This window comes from Acanthochromis polyacanthus, chromosome 12 (assembly GCF_021347895.1).
Source record: "Acanthochromis polyacanthus isolate Apoly-LR-REF ecotype Palm Island chromosome 12, KAUST_Apoly_ChrSc, whole genome shotgun sequence".
NCBI classification, from domain to species: domain Eukaryota; kingdom Metazoa; phylum Chordata; class Actinopteri; family Pomacentridae; genus Acanthochromis; species Acanthochromis polyacanthus.
Genome location: NC_067124.1, coordinates 25,606,742 through 25,622,575, shown reverse-complemented (window position 1 = coordinate 25,622,575; position 15,834 = coordinate 25,606,742). Strand labels below are relative to the sequence as shown.

The window sequence follows — 15,834 nt, the reverse complement described above, 5'->3', positions numbered from 1 at the left end:
GCACACAAGTATTGCTTTTAGGTTTAGTTATGCACCTTAGGCAATAATTCAGACAGGTTGTTAAACTGTTGATTGGAAATATGTTTGAGTTGTCCAGACAAGTCATTCAAAAAAAAAGATTTTATGGTGATTAGACGATAAAACTATGAATACCACCTTGCGGTTTGACAGGCCTTGAACTAATCAAGCTTTCTTCTATGTCTGTCAGGACATATTTGATGAACATGGTGAAGAATCTGAAGGATTTTAATAGAAGAGCTCCTGATATTAGACTGACCAAATCAAATTTGACCAGGTTTGACATATCTCCTTTTGTTGCTGACTTGTGGCATTGATCAATGGTAATGGTCACAATAAAGCTGACCTTTGACCTTTTGCATATAAAATCTTCGACATTTATGAGAAATTCTGTCAGAATTAGGATATGAATTCTTGAATTGTGGACCAAAATGTATTTGTGAGGTTGCGCTGACCTGTGACCACCAAAATTTAATCTTTGGATCTTTGTGCCAAATTTGGAGAAATCCCCACGAGACATTAAAGAGATATTCTGCTGACAAGAATGGAACAGAAAATCTAAAGACATAACACCTCTGGCCACGGCTGTTACCGATACAGAGACATAAGGAAACTCATGGACAGACATCAATCATAGGCTGTGATATCTTATAACGCGAGACGAAGGCACTAAAATCAAGAACATGGCTTCTCTCTTTGAATACCTTGCTCAAGGCCATAACATCTCAGACTGACTGAATAAGTGACCTTCATCATCCGGCCTGCTTCTCTGCCTTTGAGACTCCCACCATCAGACGGTTACCACCTACTCTACAAACTCCATTATCCCCCCACTGATCACTACCATGTGATCAAGCTTGGGATAACTAACAGGGTGCATGTGCAATCTAACAACACCCCCCAGTGAAAAAAAAAAGGCAAGACAAGCACTTTGGTGCTGAACCAAACTACATCACGCAGGGCTGCTTCACGTTTCTCATAGTCACAACTTCCCAGACTGAGTTCATGCACATTTAAACCTGACCATGAAATCAGGTTAGGCAGGGAGGGAGAAGTAAACTTTGAGTGACCTGCTGATTAGACTGGATTGGTTTACTTTTCAAAATCCACTTTATTTTTGATGCAGTAGCTTAAAAAACTGCTTTAGCAAGACAAAATTATTTTATTCAAGTTTTTAACACTGATTATTTTACTAAATAACTGATGAATCAGTGCCATGGGAAGCAGCAAATCCCCACATTGGAGAAGCTAGAACCAGCTTCTGCTTCAGTTATGTGTTAAATCCCTTTCTATAATATATAATGCACCACATTCAACTCATGGATGACATCAATAATTAGTAATTAAGAAGATCAGTCACCTGTATTTGACACTGATATACATTTGCAATAGAAATGAAATGATTGGTGCCAAAACAAAGAAAAATGCAAACTTTAAAACAAAACTTTGCTGAAATTATTTAGTTTATTTACATTTTACATGAATTTAGAGAGGAGTTGATTGGCTATTACTCAGGATGTGTAACCAGTCAGATAGCACTGTAGGTGGGAGACTGCTTGGGAACAGAGTGGTGACGGCACCAGAGCTGAAATAGCACATTTGTTTATTAATTCATTACAGAGGGAATTTAAAAAATTAAACAAATCATTAAAGACAGCCTGAATATGAGATTTGACTACAGGCCAATCCGATAATCTAATGATCTTTAACTTATTACCAAAACGGAACAGAAATTTCCCTCCACGTCATGTACAGGTCTTACGGTAACTACTGTATGCCACAATGCAATGTACCACTTTTTATAGAGGCAAAATTAACAGTTGAGCGATCCAACATGCTGCAAGAGCAAGAGTGATGATAAAGGGAGTTTCCAAAATCAGAATTTACGGCTCACAACTGAGTCGTTTATTGAGTAATAAATATATATCAAGTAGTGAATGAGTGAATAAATGGATGAGATGATTGAGGATGGAGCAGGGCGCCAGATAGGCATTTGGGCTCCACATGCAACCAGATGCAGGTAAGGAACACTAAATTGCATCATCTAGTAATTGTCTGCATGTGAGGGATTTAGGGGACATCTGTCTCTGCATGCACACTGGTCACACCCTGTTATCCATCAATACAAGGATCTTATCAGCAATACCAGCTAACATTTTGCCTTGCATTTGTTGCACAGAGTGCAACCAAATCATAGAAGGGAACGGGGCTTTTGCCATCAAAACATCAACATTGTGCACTAAAAAGCTAAATAAAGAGTGCATCGTTTCCAAGAACCTCATCTCATGCTGTGACAGGTGCTTGGTGGGCAAGCCCTACCCTACCTATACTTCTGCAGCGAGCAGCGCAAAACTAAAGTAGTGAGGAGTCAGGAACAAATTAATACAATTAATATGAGTTATCTGCCTTTCTTGATTGGCAGTAATCAGCATCAGTATCAGCCCTAAAATTAAAAAAATAAAAATGATAGGGGTCAGTTCCTAGTCTCTGATCATCTTCATGAAAAAGAGCAAAACATCTAGCTGCACCTTTATTCCTGTTTCAAATCATTGACATAAAGTGTTACAAAATTACCATTGTGTATGGGAAGTGACAAAAAAAAGTGCACCAGTGCAAGCAATGTAAAAGGTGTTTTTCAATACAATAGAAGAAAATAACACAAAAAAATACAAGGACAGAAGGATGAAAAAAGGCAAAGAACAAAAGAGAAACAGCAAAAATAGGAATGACAACAAAATAATGGAACAGAGTGCAGAGACAGAACAGAGCAGAGCAGAATAGAAGAAAAACATCCACCAGTGGGAGTTTTGAGGGAACCCGGTTATTTTGTGGTGTGACAGGGAAAACCCACTAAAACCCACGTTAAACCAGAGTGTTGACATATCTGAATCTACATGTGTTTCAATCTTTATCAAAAACTAATGCAAATAAGGGCAGGGGCTTCGATGGAACAATGCAGCATGACATCTGGAGTCAGCGAGGGCTGTTTCTTCGAATTACCCGACACTGTTATGGGAAAGGCTGTGTGTTCCATAAAGAAGTACATTTTCCAAATTAAAACCGATAAACAGGCCTTTCACAAACATTTCAACATTTCTTGGTGCAGATTTGATCGGTTTGCTATGGTTATCTTCTCCTCGATCACTCAGGTTAGTGTTGCTCTGTGGAGCGGACGTCGGATTTTGAAGCAAGGCGAGCACTGGGCAAGGTTGAGCGGCGGCGCTTTTTAAGGAGGTGTAGGGTTTCCAGACAGCTACAGAGCTCCTCAAGGGACCCGAGGTGGACTACAGGTGACGTTTTTACAAGCAGAAAAAAAAAAGAAAAAGGTTTGGCTCGTCTTGTAGTACACATCCCTCAACGAAACTGAATCTGCGCTGCGCCAGATGTCTGTATTCATAAGCGTGTCAAAAAAAGTTCATTCAAAGTGTGGGAAATGATACTGAGACATGCGTGCACAGACTTACAGTAGCTGCTTATACACTGACTGACGTCTGAGGAGATTTTCAAGGAGACACACTGATAAAAACCTTACAAGTTATCCTATTACTTTTTGATTGAACTTTGTAGTCACACATTTCATGCATGTATGCAGTTCACATGTAATCACACACATTAGGCATACAGCGATAAACTAAGAATAACAACTGATTCTTTGGCCCAGAGCTAGCTTAAATGTGTGCCTTTTGAGCTGAAACTGACTTCAGCTAAAAATGCTCGGAGGTGGAGTTCAGGGAATATCGCCAACATTGTTGCTAGTAGGGATGTGCACGATTAGTCGTTTAATCGTTTAACCGCCTACTCATTTATTAAACGTTTAGTATTTTACTAGTCGGTTAAACGCTGCATTAAGCATCATGTACCTTGTCCCCGACCGTGCGCCGCCATGCAGCTCTTCGCTCGGGCGTGCGCCGCACGCTCGTCCCGTCTGGGCTACCTGGTTGATCCTGCCAGTAGCATATGCTTGTCTCTTTTTTCAACCCCCGCTATCCCCCTCATCATTAGCGGTGTTTTGACCACTCCAGCTACACCCACCATGTCCCTTCCTGCCACCCTGAAGCAAAGCATCGGCTCCAGTATGTGCTGCTCGTGGACTGTCATGGCACACCGACCCGCTGCCGTTACGCACAGACGCAGCGGCACTCTGAACATCTTCATCAGAGGGTGAATATTCCTCTTCAGAATATGAGTAAGCCATTACTTGACAAAGTACTTTGTCAGTGTTGACCAGACCTCTCGGTATGGTGAGTTTTCTCACTCTAAAATGTGCCGTCTTGCGCTCTGATACGCTCCGACGGCAAGTCTCGTCTCCTCGGTTTTCAAACTCTAAACTTTGAATGAAAACACGCCCACAACTGATGCTCAGATTGAAGTTCCAGATGTCCGCCATCTCCTGGTGTACAGTACATGAGGCACACGAGGCAGTATATTTGAAGCTATGACTTATGTTCAGCAATGTTGCTTGTCGCAATATTGCGACTTTGGCGCTTAAAGGGTTAAATTGCAAGTTTTCCGAACCGACTAGTCACCAATAAAATTAGCGACTAGTCGGTTCGGAAATTAGTCGAAATCCCCATCCCTAGTTGCTAGTAAATCACACTCACCAGATATCAGCTGTCAATGACACACTACGGTGCAGCTTTGTGATAATTCGTACTACAGCAGTGCACATGCTACCTGCTGTGCATCTTTTTAAAATAAGACTGACAAAACCCACGATGTCTATAAAAGCAGCAGTTTTGTTGTGTTGTATCAACTTGTGATGGATAAAGTGAAGAAAAACAGAAACATGAGGTCTGAGGTCTCTTCAATACGCCTCTCAAGTGAAGCACAAAAGGTAATGAGATTTACACAGATGCTTTTGTTCTGCCGTGACAGAAACAAGTCGATCCTGTATTAATGAAACCTGCTGTGTGTGGACTCAGCTACATTGAAAGGCCAGCAAGGCGAAGACAAAATGAGGCAGCAGTTTAATCGAGTAATTCTCTGTGACATTTGCAGTTATTAAACTGGAGTTCGGTGAGAGTGAGTTTTCAAGGCTCTGCTGACCTCATTACTGAGCTGTATTTTGGCACGGGTCTTTGAGGCGCAAAGTTTGACTTAAGGAAGGTAAAAAGTTGAGATTGGCTTTTACAAATTGAAGAAATTGCGTGTTTTCTCCCTGTAACTGCACACCAGAGCTGTTGTTCTGTTCGTGTAACTGCCAACATCTTTGGATTCTTCCTTCTTCACCGGTTTACAAATATGTCTTTCAGATGACAACAACAAGAACACGCCATCTCATAATAAGCAATGGAAACAGTCAGGAGTCTGGAGAGCGTAGGGTCGGTCTGAAGATGTGAAATGACAGGTTGCTTTTTAGCAACAGTAAGCATCGCTCTGAGGATCGCAGTGGTAGCTTGTCTAGTGGACTATCACTTTCTTCCCAACTGAAAAAGGTTAGCAACTGTCTGGCAGACTGTCTTGAAACGTTACATAGATGTTCACGGTCCCCAAAGAATGAATCCTTCCAAATTTGGTGATCCTGTGGCTTCTCCTCAAGCACCACCTTGGCATTCAAATTAGGTTTTTGGTCAAATTTCTCAACATTCAGGTAAATTGGCATAGGGGCTTTAACGTGTCCCTCAAGTACAATTTCAAATTTTTTTGGTATTCTTTCATTTTTTTTACATGTCTAATGCATGTGGCTCGGCCTGGGGAATATGTACTGGTGATAGAGACTTTCTCAGTACAGTAAGAAAATTGTTTGATAGAATTTTCAACACTTCCACTGAAATGGAAGCACACAACAAAAAAGTTCAACTCAACATGCTTCCTCAACATGCTCCCATGTTTGGCAATGGAGCCCCTTCGCCCTCTGTTACTCCCCTGATGGCTTCCATGCATGTCTCTCTTGGTGCACAAGTTCACGGCTGCATGGGCCTCTCGTCATCCCAGTCCACAACTGCATACCTTCGCTGGTGTGGGCTGTGGCTGCTGGGGACCAGTGGTTGCTCTTATGAGATGTGTTCCTCAGTCAAAAAACACCCACAACCCTGTGTCCTTCATCATGTTCACCTAAGTGACACGCTTTCCCAGTGGCTTGCTACAAAGGCCCGACAGACTTGAGGTTGGGGTCTGCACAGAGGCCAGAGCTGGGTCCCTGTCTGGTGATACCTGGTCCAGGTCAGCCACTTGAAACCTTAACCTCAGTCTGGTGCAGCAGGAGAACGTACATTTCTCCTTATTTATCTTCATCAATGTGTGTAAATTGATTTATTTGTTTGTATTTCTCAATGCTAACATTAAACATTGTACCTTAATGAATAGACTAAAGTAGTTAAATTCAAAAGTAAAGTGGCTAAAATCAAAATATACCTTTTTTCTTCTGGTCTTTGTTAAAAATTGGCCATTAAAAATCTCTAATTATCAATATTGCCTGAAATGATTAATTTAGTCACAACACATTTTTCAGCTCTATTGCCCACTGAAGTGGTGATCACCTTAAACTTGCCAGCATGTTAGAAGTAAGCATTTATAACTGTGTAGCTTTAAGAACTTTTGGCTCTGTTAGCATGGCTGCAGGAGTCATGTGTAAACTCACCCAAATGACAACCAGCGGGTGGAGAAGAGCTCGATTTGCTGCCTCTAAAGCTACAAACATGGCCTCCACTTCAGAAAGGCATGAAGTATTGACCTGGAGACCAAGAAGATGTTAAAAAAAAAGATAAGATTTATGTTGGCTAGAACTGATCGTGATTATCTGCACCGACATGCTGTCATTTCACAGAAAAGTTGTGTTTAAAATGGGAGCTTACAGAAACCTGGATGAAGTTCCATTCCTTTAACAGATATCTGGCGTTGTCTCCCATCAGATCTGGGATGACGTCCAGCTCCTGTAAGAGAGAGATACCCTGATGGTAAATATTCAGCTGATAAATCTTGCCCAAGTGATAAAATCTTCGGCAGGTGCTGCAGTGCATTGGTCCTAATGCATCTGAGGTCGAGTGACTGATTGGCTTCAGTGCTCAAAGGTCACGAGCCTTCTGGTTTTCGTTTCAGGCACTTCTTCAATCATTCGGTGGGAGAGTACACCCACCTGCTTTCCTGCTATGAATCATTCTATGATTAGAGAAAAGACATTTAAAAAAATACAGCTTGCTGCTTCAAGAGACTATAACTGAATGGCTTATTTCCATCAACTATAGTCAGAAGCTTATTAGAACAAATGGAAGAGAGCTTAAAAAAAGAAACAATTTCTGGGCTCCGTCGTACTTCTGAACTGGCAGGAAAATTCTGTCATATGCAAAAGATGGGAACAGTAATCATACATAAGCCAAGTTAAATTTCATTACGCTGCAAATTGAGTCGAAGGCCGACATACAGCCAAGAGCTGTAAAAGCTTTTTGCTCCAAGAATCAGGACATTTAGGTTCTGATCTTTCCATTCAGTTTGGGCCTTGGCATATGAATGACATGAGGCAACCAGCGAGCACCCCGTGTCTACCATGTCCGCTCTAGATTCATCTTTGTTGTTTTGCCTCTAATTATACCGTTACTATAATGTCACACACGTAGGAAATAAACACCAAAGTAAACATCTAGGGTCTGCGTTTGCCACTGAAATGCAGTTGTTCTACCAACCAAAACAACAGAAAGTCATTGAAAATGTGAAATGCATATGGAAAACATATGTTTGAGGGTTAACTGATCTTGAGAGACAACTGCCCTTGGCTTCAGGAGGAAAATCATTTCAGTCTGAGATGTAGATTTGCGGGGTTTTAAGAAATTGACATGATCTAAACCACGCTGGCCATGAAATCCCAGAGCAGAAGTGTTTATTTAAGTTTAGGCCTGGGGAGCCATGAAGCCACAGCAGCTCAACAACCGAACCACTGCAAGGACAGAAGAGAAACGTCTCAGGGCTCAACACAGCAGCGAGCTACCTGCTAGTATGAATTTTGAACGTGTTGTGAAGACACAGAATTCTAGTAATCCTGGTTCTAATTTTTCAGCAGTGGGCAGCAAAATAAAGCTGACATACACTGCCGTATTTTAAAGTTGCCGTGGCAAACTTTTAGGCAAAAAGTTGCTTCTCAGCAAAGCAACAGAAGTATTCATTTGGAGTTGTGCTTTGGGCCAAAGGTCATTCTTTTTTTTTTTAGCTCTGGTTTGGTCTCCACCACCTCCTGAGAAAAACATATTCTCTTACAAATAATAAAAATTATTAAAAAGTTTAGACAGTAAAACGGACTCTTTTTCAGCTCAACACAGCCTCAAGTTTTGATCCAAGGTTCAGGAACTTGTGCTGACAAAGGTCAGTTTAACACTCTTTCACTAACATTACTGATTGATGATTTTCCAATTGGTTATTGAGTTTACCCACATTATGACTCTTCTGTTCTACTGTTACTAAATGTTTTAGCATTTCCACTCTTCATTTGTGTCCACTGTGGCAACTATTTCCTGCAAGACTCAACACTTTATTTCATCTTACATATTTGGATTATTTCACTGTTGACATTAGGATGAGATAAACAATAACTCCAAGCTGCCAGTGAGCCTGTTGCACACTCAATGTGCATAGTATGTTTGTCAAACCATATTCAAAGATTAATTATTTCCTCAAAAAAGCATTTGGCTGCAAATGCTTAACTGCTGGCAGAACTTGAAGCACTATCACTTATCGTTGGCTTACAGCCAAAGAAAGCCACATCTATGGTGTGGTGTCTGTTCAACAATACTTCTCATTTTCTGTCTAATTCTCTTTTAGCTTTACTGCAATTTTTTAAAAAAACCTTCACTAAGTTGATAGATACTCAGAATTCTCTTTGATGTGAATTACATGTACAAATATTATACATCAAGATAAAAGGGTTAGTGATAAAGGAGAGCATGCAGAGGAGGTGATCTGATTTTTTTTTTAAAAGCCTCAGTTATGTCTTTTTGTTCCCATAAAACGTTTACTCCTCTGTGTTAGTCTTTGCTCCAAGTCTGATGAAGCCTAAGACTGAATAATGGATGTCTCTCATTGATGTGAGAAATAAAGTAATGAAAGTGGCTTGGTAAGTAACATTAAAACAGATTCAGTTTCAACAAAATATGTTGCTTTGTTGAAGTTACTACATTTCTAATGTCTTTTTCTTTAACATTTAGAGCAGAGATTTGAGATTGGACACACAACTATTTGAGCTACATTACTGAAATGACAGCCTGATAAAAGTTGGTTCCCTCTACTTTTATGCATAAATAAATATCCATTATATTCTAGTCCTTGCCAAACAGATTACTGCAAGGTGATTAAACCTATCAGTGACAGCTAAAGTTCTCTGTTTCATAGTATACCAGAGTTTTAAATCCAGTTTCTGCAGTGACACTCCTGCACTGGACCACGGCATTTTAAGTTAGAGTCCCTATCTTAACCAGAGTAGCGACATGACGGGTCCAAAAAATTTTGGTCACGTGATCTATAGGCGCCATTTTGTTTCCAATTCATGAACGCCGGGTTTTCCTGGTAACGTTGTTTACACCGCAGAGAGTAATTCTAGGTCTTTATTCGCTTCCTAAATACCTAAAAAATGACGGGCTGTTGTGCCTTTGGGCGCACAAATCGATCGGAGAAGGGATTTCACATGTTTAGATTTCCCAGTAATAGTGAAAGAAGGAAACTGTGGGAAAATAAAGTCCGGAGAGTGGGATGGAAACAGACTTCATCATCGTTTTTGTGCCAGGTTAGTCCCATGTATGTACTTTCATGTTATGATGTATGGGTGAATGACAGATAGAAAAGTTTGATGTGATTTTAGGCAGTTGTGGTTATTTTGACTTTGACCATTTTCATGCATGGAGACGCATGAAATACGGGCCGCTGAAGTTTAACGGGGTAACCATTAAACTTGAGATGTGCAAACGTATTTTGCTAAATTGACCGAAGCTGCAAGCTCGATGATAGAAACATTATACACCCATGGAAAGCTTAGATTCTCATGAATCCGGCGGTATAAACCATTTTCAGATGTGATTACCACAGCGGGTAATATAAACACATTTGTCCAACAAACAGCAAATAACGTAAACAGCACAACTCACCTTTGAAGACTCATAACTAGTCACAGATGAAAATATTCCACAAAAAAACGGCCATAATCCAACCTTGGACATCCAGACAAAACAAGCCAGTAAAATATTTTGTCCAAAACATATCTTGAAACCAGTAAGCAATCCACAAATAGCTAAGCGAGTACACACACAGTCACACCGGCATTAGTGCGTGGCACAGTGAATGGAAACAAAATGGCGTCAAATCCCCAGTTGTCGATACTCTGGTTAATATAGGGACTCTATTTTAAGTCAACTTTCACTGACCGATTTAATAGCACCAATAGTAACAGAGAAGCCTGCAGCAAATCAGAGTATGGCGGCACATATGGTGGAAAAACCCAGGAAGTGTCCAGCATAAGTTTCAGATGCTGCAGATAAAAGCAAAATTCTGTGTTCAGAGGAAGGATTACAGTCTAGGGCTGAACAATAATTGAAATATCGTCCAAATAGCTTCAGAGCTGCAATATCCGAATATCCAATATTAATTTTTGATGAAGATAAAATGTGTCACAGCATGCTTTTATAAATAAAGCATTGTGGAAATAGAAAGATGCTCCAACCTACAATTCATATTCTTTGCACATATCGTAATATCTGTCAAATAATTTGAATATACATTTTTCATATATCATTCACCATATTAGAGTCTAAAACAGAAAGCAATGAACAGCAAGGTGTAAGTCTTTGGCACTGTTACTGCCAGAGGGAGGAAACAAAAGTTCAGCCCTACAGGTTCAAATTGGTCAATATTTAGCAAATTTTGCTTATCAGAAATGATTATTCGAAAGTTCAAACTTTTTTCAGTTTTTACAGTGAAACAGGCTGAGAAAGGTTATAAAGTGACAATTTGTTATTCACTTTGAAAGCATGCATATACTGTACGCATGGTAATATTTGAATCTACAGTGTATATGTTTCTATTATTTATTAATATTTAATATTTTTTGTTTTGTCTAAAACAACCATGTTACTAACATACTGCCTGTTAAAGAGACAGAAATGCCGACCTGCCACTGAGTTGTCGTAGAGCAAAGTCTTTCTCAGTGTGAATGTGTGTGAGAGTGAACAAGATGCTCCTGAAAACAAGAGCAACTGCTTCAGCCAAGTCTAAAACATTCACATGCGCCAAAAGATGAGTCCTTCTTCCAGAAAGGAGTTAACGTGACAGATTCATGTTTGTCTACATTGTACACTGACTTATTCCTTTGTTTCTGTAAGCCTGGTCTTAAAGTGGATCAAATGTATCTCTCAGATAACATCCCGCTGACAGAATCTCTAATCATATTCTTACTGTGAACGTCTTCGTCTCTCACACACGCGTGCTGCCAAATCCTCCACCTGCACACACACACACACACACACACACACACACACACACACACACACACACACACACACACACACACACACACACACACACACACACACACACACACACACACACACACACGCGCGTGCTGCTTATCCCTGTATTAGATTCATGTAATGGCACTGGCATAAAGGTAATTCTTGATCTTCCGTTTCTTCAACTTGCCTTTCATCTCCCCCATTATTCTTCATCCCTCACAGTCTCTCTATAAAGGATGTATCTGGTTCCGAACACGCGCACCGGAAAGACGCGACCCCACCGGCCACCTGAGCACAGACGGGAATGGCTCCAATAAACCGATTCCAAAAAGGCCGACACCGACCCCAATCCATCTCTGGGGCCCGGTCCAGCACCAGACAGCGAGATCCGCTCTTTTTGACACTGGCTGATGAAGGACTTGGAGCGAGTTTAAAGGAGGATGAACTGTTTGGATCACTGCGGAACGTGGAAACATGAAAAGAAACGTGCTCTGCCACTGCAGTTCAGTGTCAGCAGTTACACCCAGAGAATATATATATATACACATCAGAATGATCCGGGAAACAGGTTTTCACACATGAAGCCATGTGTGGGCGATTTGTCAGCCTGGGTGTCGGCTCTGGAAATGACTAGGAGGCGATGAGTGCGAAATATAAGCACAAAATAAAAGCCTATGGAATCTCATATGATCTGTTACAAAAGCCGCCCATGGTTAGTGAGGTTTATATTATTAAATCTTTGTTAGAGCGGTATTGATTCCACTTTAAACACTTTTAAAAATCCCCAAAACATTTCGGTGGGTTTGAAAATCAGATTGTCTACACAAAATAAGAAAAACATTTCAATTATTCCATTCATCAGCAAGAACTGTCAGATTTTCAACTTGTGTGACATGTAGTTTTATCAGGAAAAATAACTAAATCTCAGGTTAAAATTGTGATATTTCATCAAAATTACTTTACTCTATCTGTCTTAGTTAACATGTAGCTGAAAAAGACAGAACAGATTTTGTAAAAAAAAAAAAAAAAAAAAACTCTGTGATCTCTGTTGCAACTGAGAAGCAATTCATGATTCAACTATGACCAACAATAGCATTACAAAAATTAAGGGACTTACAGGCTGAACTGCAGGCTGTGTTTACACAGGGAAGAAAAGTATGGAAGCATAATAAAAAGTAAGTAGTAAAAAATCTATAGTATGTAGAGGCCCCATTTGTCTTTTCCAGTATTGGGAAAACCCGTGGAAACTTGGAAAAATGTTGTACATGCTGATTCCAGATGTTTTCCATTTTTGTGAACTAAATGATCTGCAAAATTCAGCTCTTCATTTTTAGCATTTTTAGGATTTACAGTATCATAACGTTGTCCTGTGCAGAACAGATATTTTTGAGTTCTCTCTACTTCTAGCCATGGTGGTGCTGTTTCCAAAGAGGTGCAGGGATTATACAGCAGTGAAAAAATTAGTCTACAGTGACAAAAAATGTGACAGAGCATGAAATGTCCAGAAACTGCTTGGGGTTCAAAGGGTTAAAGCCATTGCGCTCCTTTAAACGTCAAACAGGTTGTGTCATCATGTTCTCCTGTCCTCCTCCACCCTCCTGCCTGATGTAAGGTGTCTCAGTGTTGATAGAGAGGAGGATAAGGAAGACGTCTGTGATTCAAAGTCAACAGGAATTCAACTAATTTTCTATTTTGGCTAAGCTCATATGAATACTGAACAAACTAAATTCATTTTAAGCTGGTTCACAGCAGTTAGCTAGTATCATATGAAGCTCTGACTGACTCTGTGACTTCATAAACATACTGGTGTTATGGCTGAAGACGGGACAGTCGATTGACTGAGGGGAGAAAGGTGGAGGACACTGAATTCTTACAAGTTCATTATGCTTGCCGCATAGTTGCTTAATAAACTGTTCATTTTGTCTTCATTACTGATGATAAAACAGTGCACATATGGACAAGGACTGCCATCATCAACTCAGCTAAACTGTAACCCAAAATCTGTTTGATCCTCTCTGCTCTGAAGTCACAGTGCTGCTCAGTCTGAGTTCTGTCCTGGACTCACGTAAACAAGCAGCGACTTAAAGAGGACATGAATAAAGAAGAAAAATCACCCAGGGCTAAGTTTTAAATCACATTTTCAGTCTGTAGGATATGCTGCAATAAAAGATATCATTATTGGCTGAAACTCCATTATTGGACCAATAATGATAATTTTATTCTCTTACTTATAGGTAAGAGAACTTATTCTCTTACAATACAGCCAAAGATATATTGTGCACCCTTAAAAGCTACACAAGGGTAGTATATGTTGCAGAGCTGCTGCTCTGTGAAATACAGAGTCATTTTCCTCGAAGCATGATGAGGGAAATAAGCAATAAATGCCACGACTGAGCATGTCCAGTTTTAAACTGCAGTCTACCAATGACCATTTAAAAAACACAAGCTCAACAAACTAAAGGAACCAATTCTACCAACTTGTAGCATGGGGCTTTCTGTATCATTATTCTAGCTTCCTGTTGGAAATTTCTCTAATACTTAACTTGATTTTTGTAGTGTAGTTTTACTAGGTTAGTGTTGGAGTGGAGTCATAGGTGAGCTGGTATGCTAGAGTTACAGCAACAAAACAGCAAGAACTTTAATAACCCTCACATTCTCATGGAAACAATGTCGTAGAGTTACATCAGAGCCATTGTAAACCAGGAAGCAATTATTTCTATGAAAAAAATGTAATTACGTGACTTTGATGCACAGACATGAGTTTTTAGGGCCTTAATAAATAATCGGAGCAGAACTTAAATGTTGTGGCTTATTGGTGTAATATATCTTTTTTAGCTCTATCCATAAGATGACACAATACACTCTTTTGGAGTCAAACACCTGTATTTTAGGGTGAATTTGCTCACCTCAAAACCAATTCAAAGTGTGAACGCAGACTGTTTTGTATCGCGACCATCATGTCAGTCATCAACTTCTTCTTCCAAACTAAGTTCTGTACAAAAGCTATTATTTCTGATTCAGAACTTGCAGGATTTTGGGTCAACTAGTCAGCTTTTTAAAAAGAAAATTCTTTGTCATAACCTTTCTTCTTCTTTCTTTTTTAGGAAAAGGTCCTTTGAGTTCTTGATTCTGTGGTTCACGCAAGGGAAACCCAACAGTTGTTGAAGTAACACATGTGGAACCTCTACATGGTCTGTGCTGTCAGATTTAATATCTCAGACTGTCGCTCTTTTCTGTTTTGCATATGGATACTGTTTTCCATTCTCTATTAGGAACAATTTAACAAATTAAATGAAGGATGTTTACAGCATGGGCTGAAGGCAACATGGGAATCTGATGTGCCCAACAAATAATTAAGAGTGAAAGGGAGGCATGTGAACCGTGGTGGAAACTGGGAGCTTGTCAAGTCTGACTGAGCTGAGGTGGTAGGAAGATGATGAGGAGGAGGAGGTAAGAACTCATCACTAAACACTCAATTAATCAAGAAAACTCCCACGGTACAGGAAATTTGACGGCCATCTGCTCTCCTGCGTGAAGGGGAGTGAGAGGTGGAAGCTGAGGATGGAGGGAGAAAATGAGGAGGAGGAAAGTTGCAGTGTGTGGACGTCCCAGACAGGCTCCATTAGAGGTCTCACCGCAGATGGTAAGTCTTACCGCTAGACCACCCAAGTGGAGCTCGCATTGAGTTTGCGGGGGGACTTAAGGGACAGGATGGGAGACAGGGATGGGGAGAGATAGAGGAAAATAAAATGGTAGACTGGTGATGCTGTCATCAGCATTACCAACATGCTAATTCGTTGTTATTTGTCACACGTACCATATCCAGAGCGCTGACAGCCTTCTGGAGGGCGACAGCCAGAGTCGCTGCTTGTGTTGATCCACCTGTGATAATGCAGGCCGACCTTGACAGAGTCTCTAAAAGAGAAGGGATATGTGATGAGCAACAACCTCCTGTCCGTTAACACTATGCACAAAAAATAAACTGAATACACCACAACCCGGATACAAAGGCCGACACTGGAAACCATGACATAAGTAAAGCTGCCTTCTTTTATGAGTTAAAAAGCAAGTACTACTGTGGCACAGTAAATGGTTCTCTGTGTTGGACAATCTCTAACATTTCTAATAAAAATCACCACATATCAGCACTTGTGCCCAAAACCTGCAGATCACATCCACCTGGTATAGCCTGATCTTTCATCTCAATGGAAAAGTAACTCAAAAACCAGTGGTTGTGACTCTACACAGCAGAACGCTTTCTACTATTCTACTATCCGATATAAACAGTGATACGCAGTCAAGTGCCAAAAGTCTTCTCTCCAGAGTGAATTCAGTTAACTTTAGCATGTGAGGTATCTTTTCTTTTTGTAAATTCATCCATTCTGTTTAGCAA

The 15,834-nt window shown here is 40.3% G+C and overlaps 1 protein-coding gene across 2 annotated transcripts in view; it reads right to left on the bottom strand.

Moving 5' to 3' along the window:
* crppa (CDP-L-ribitol pyrophosphorylase A) overlaps nt 1–15,834 on the bottom strand; it is a 59,632-nt gene that overhangs the window by 24,758 nt on the left and 19,040 nt on the right. Inside the window, exons 6-8 of one of the 2 annotated variants that reach the window (XM_022197382.2) lie at nt 15,259–15,356; nt 6,813–6,890; nt 6,599–6,691 (exon numbers count right to left, since the gene is read on the bottom strand). In XM_022197382.2, coding sequence (XP_022053074.2) covers nt 6,599–6,691; nt 6,813–6,890; nt 15,259–15,356 — 269 coding nt within the window. The remainder of the gene's footprint in view (nt 1–6,598; nt 6,692–6,812; nt 6,891–15,258; nt 15,357–15,834) is intronic. The other variant, XM_022197383.2, reaches the window with a different exon arrangement.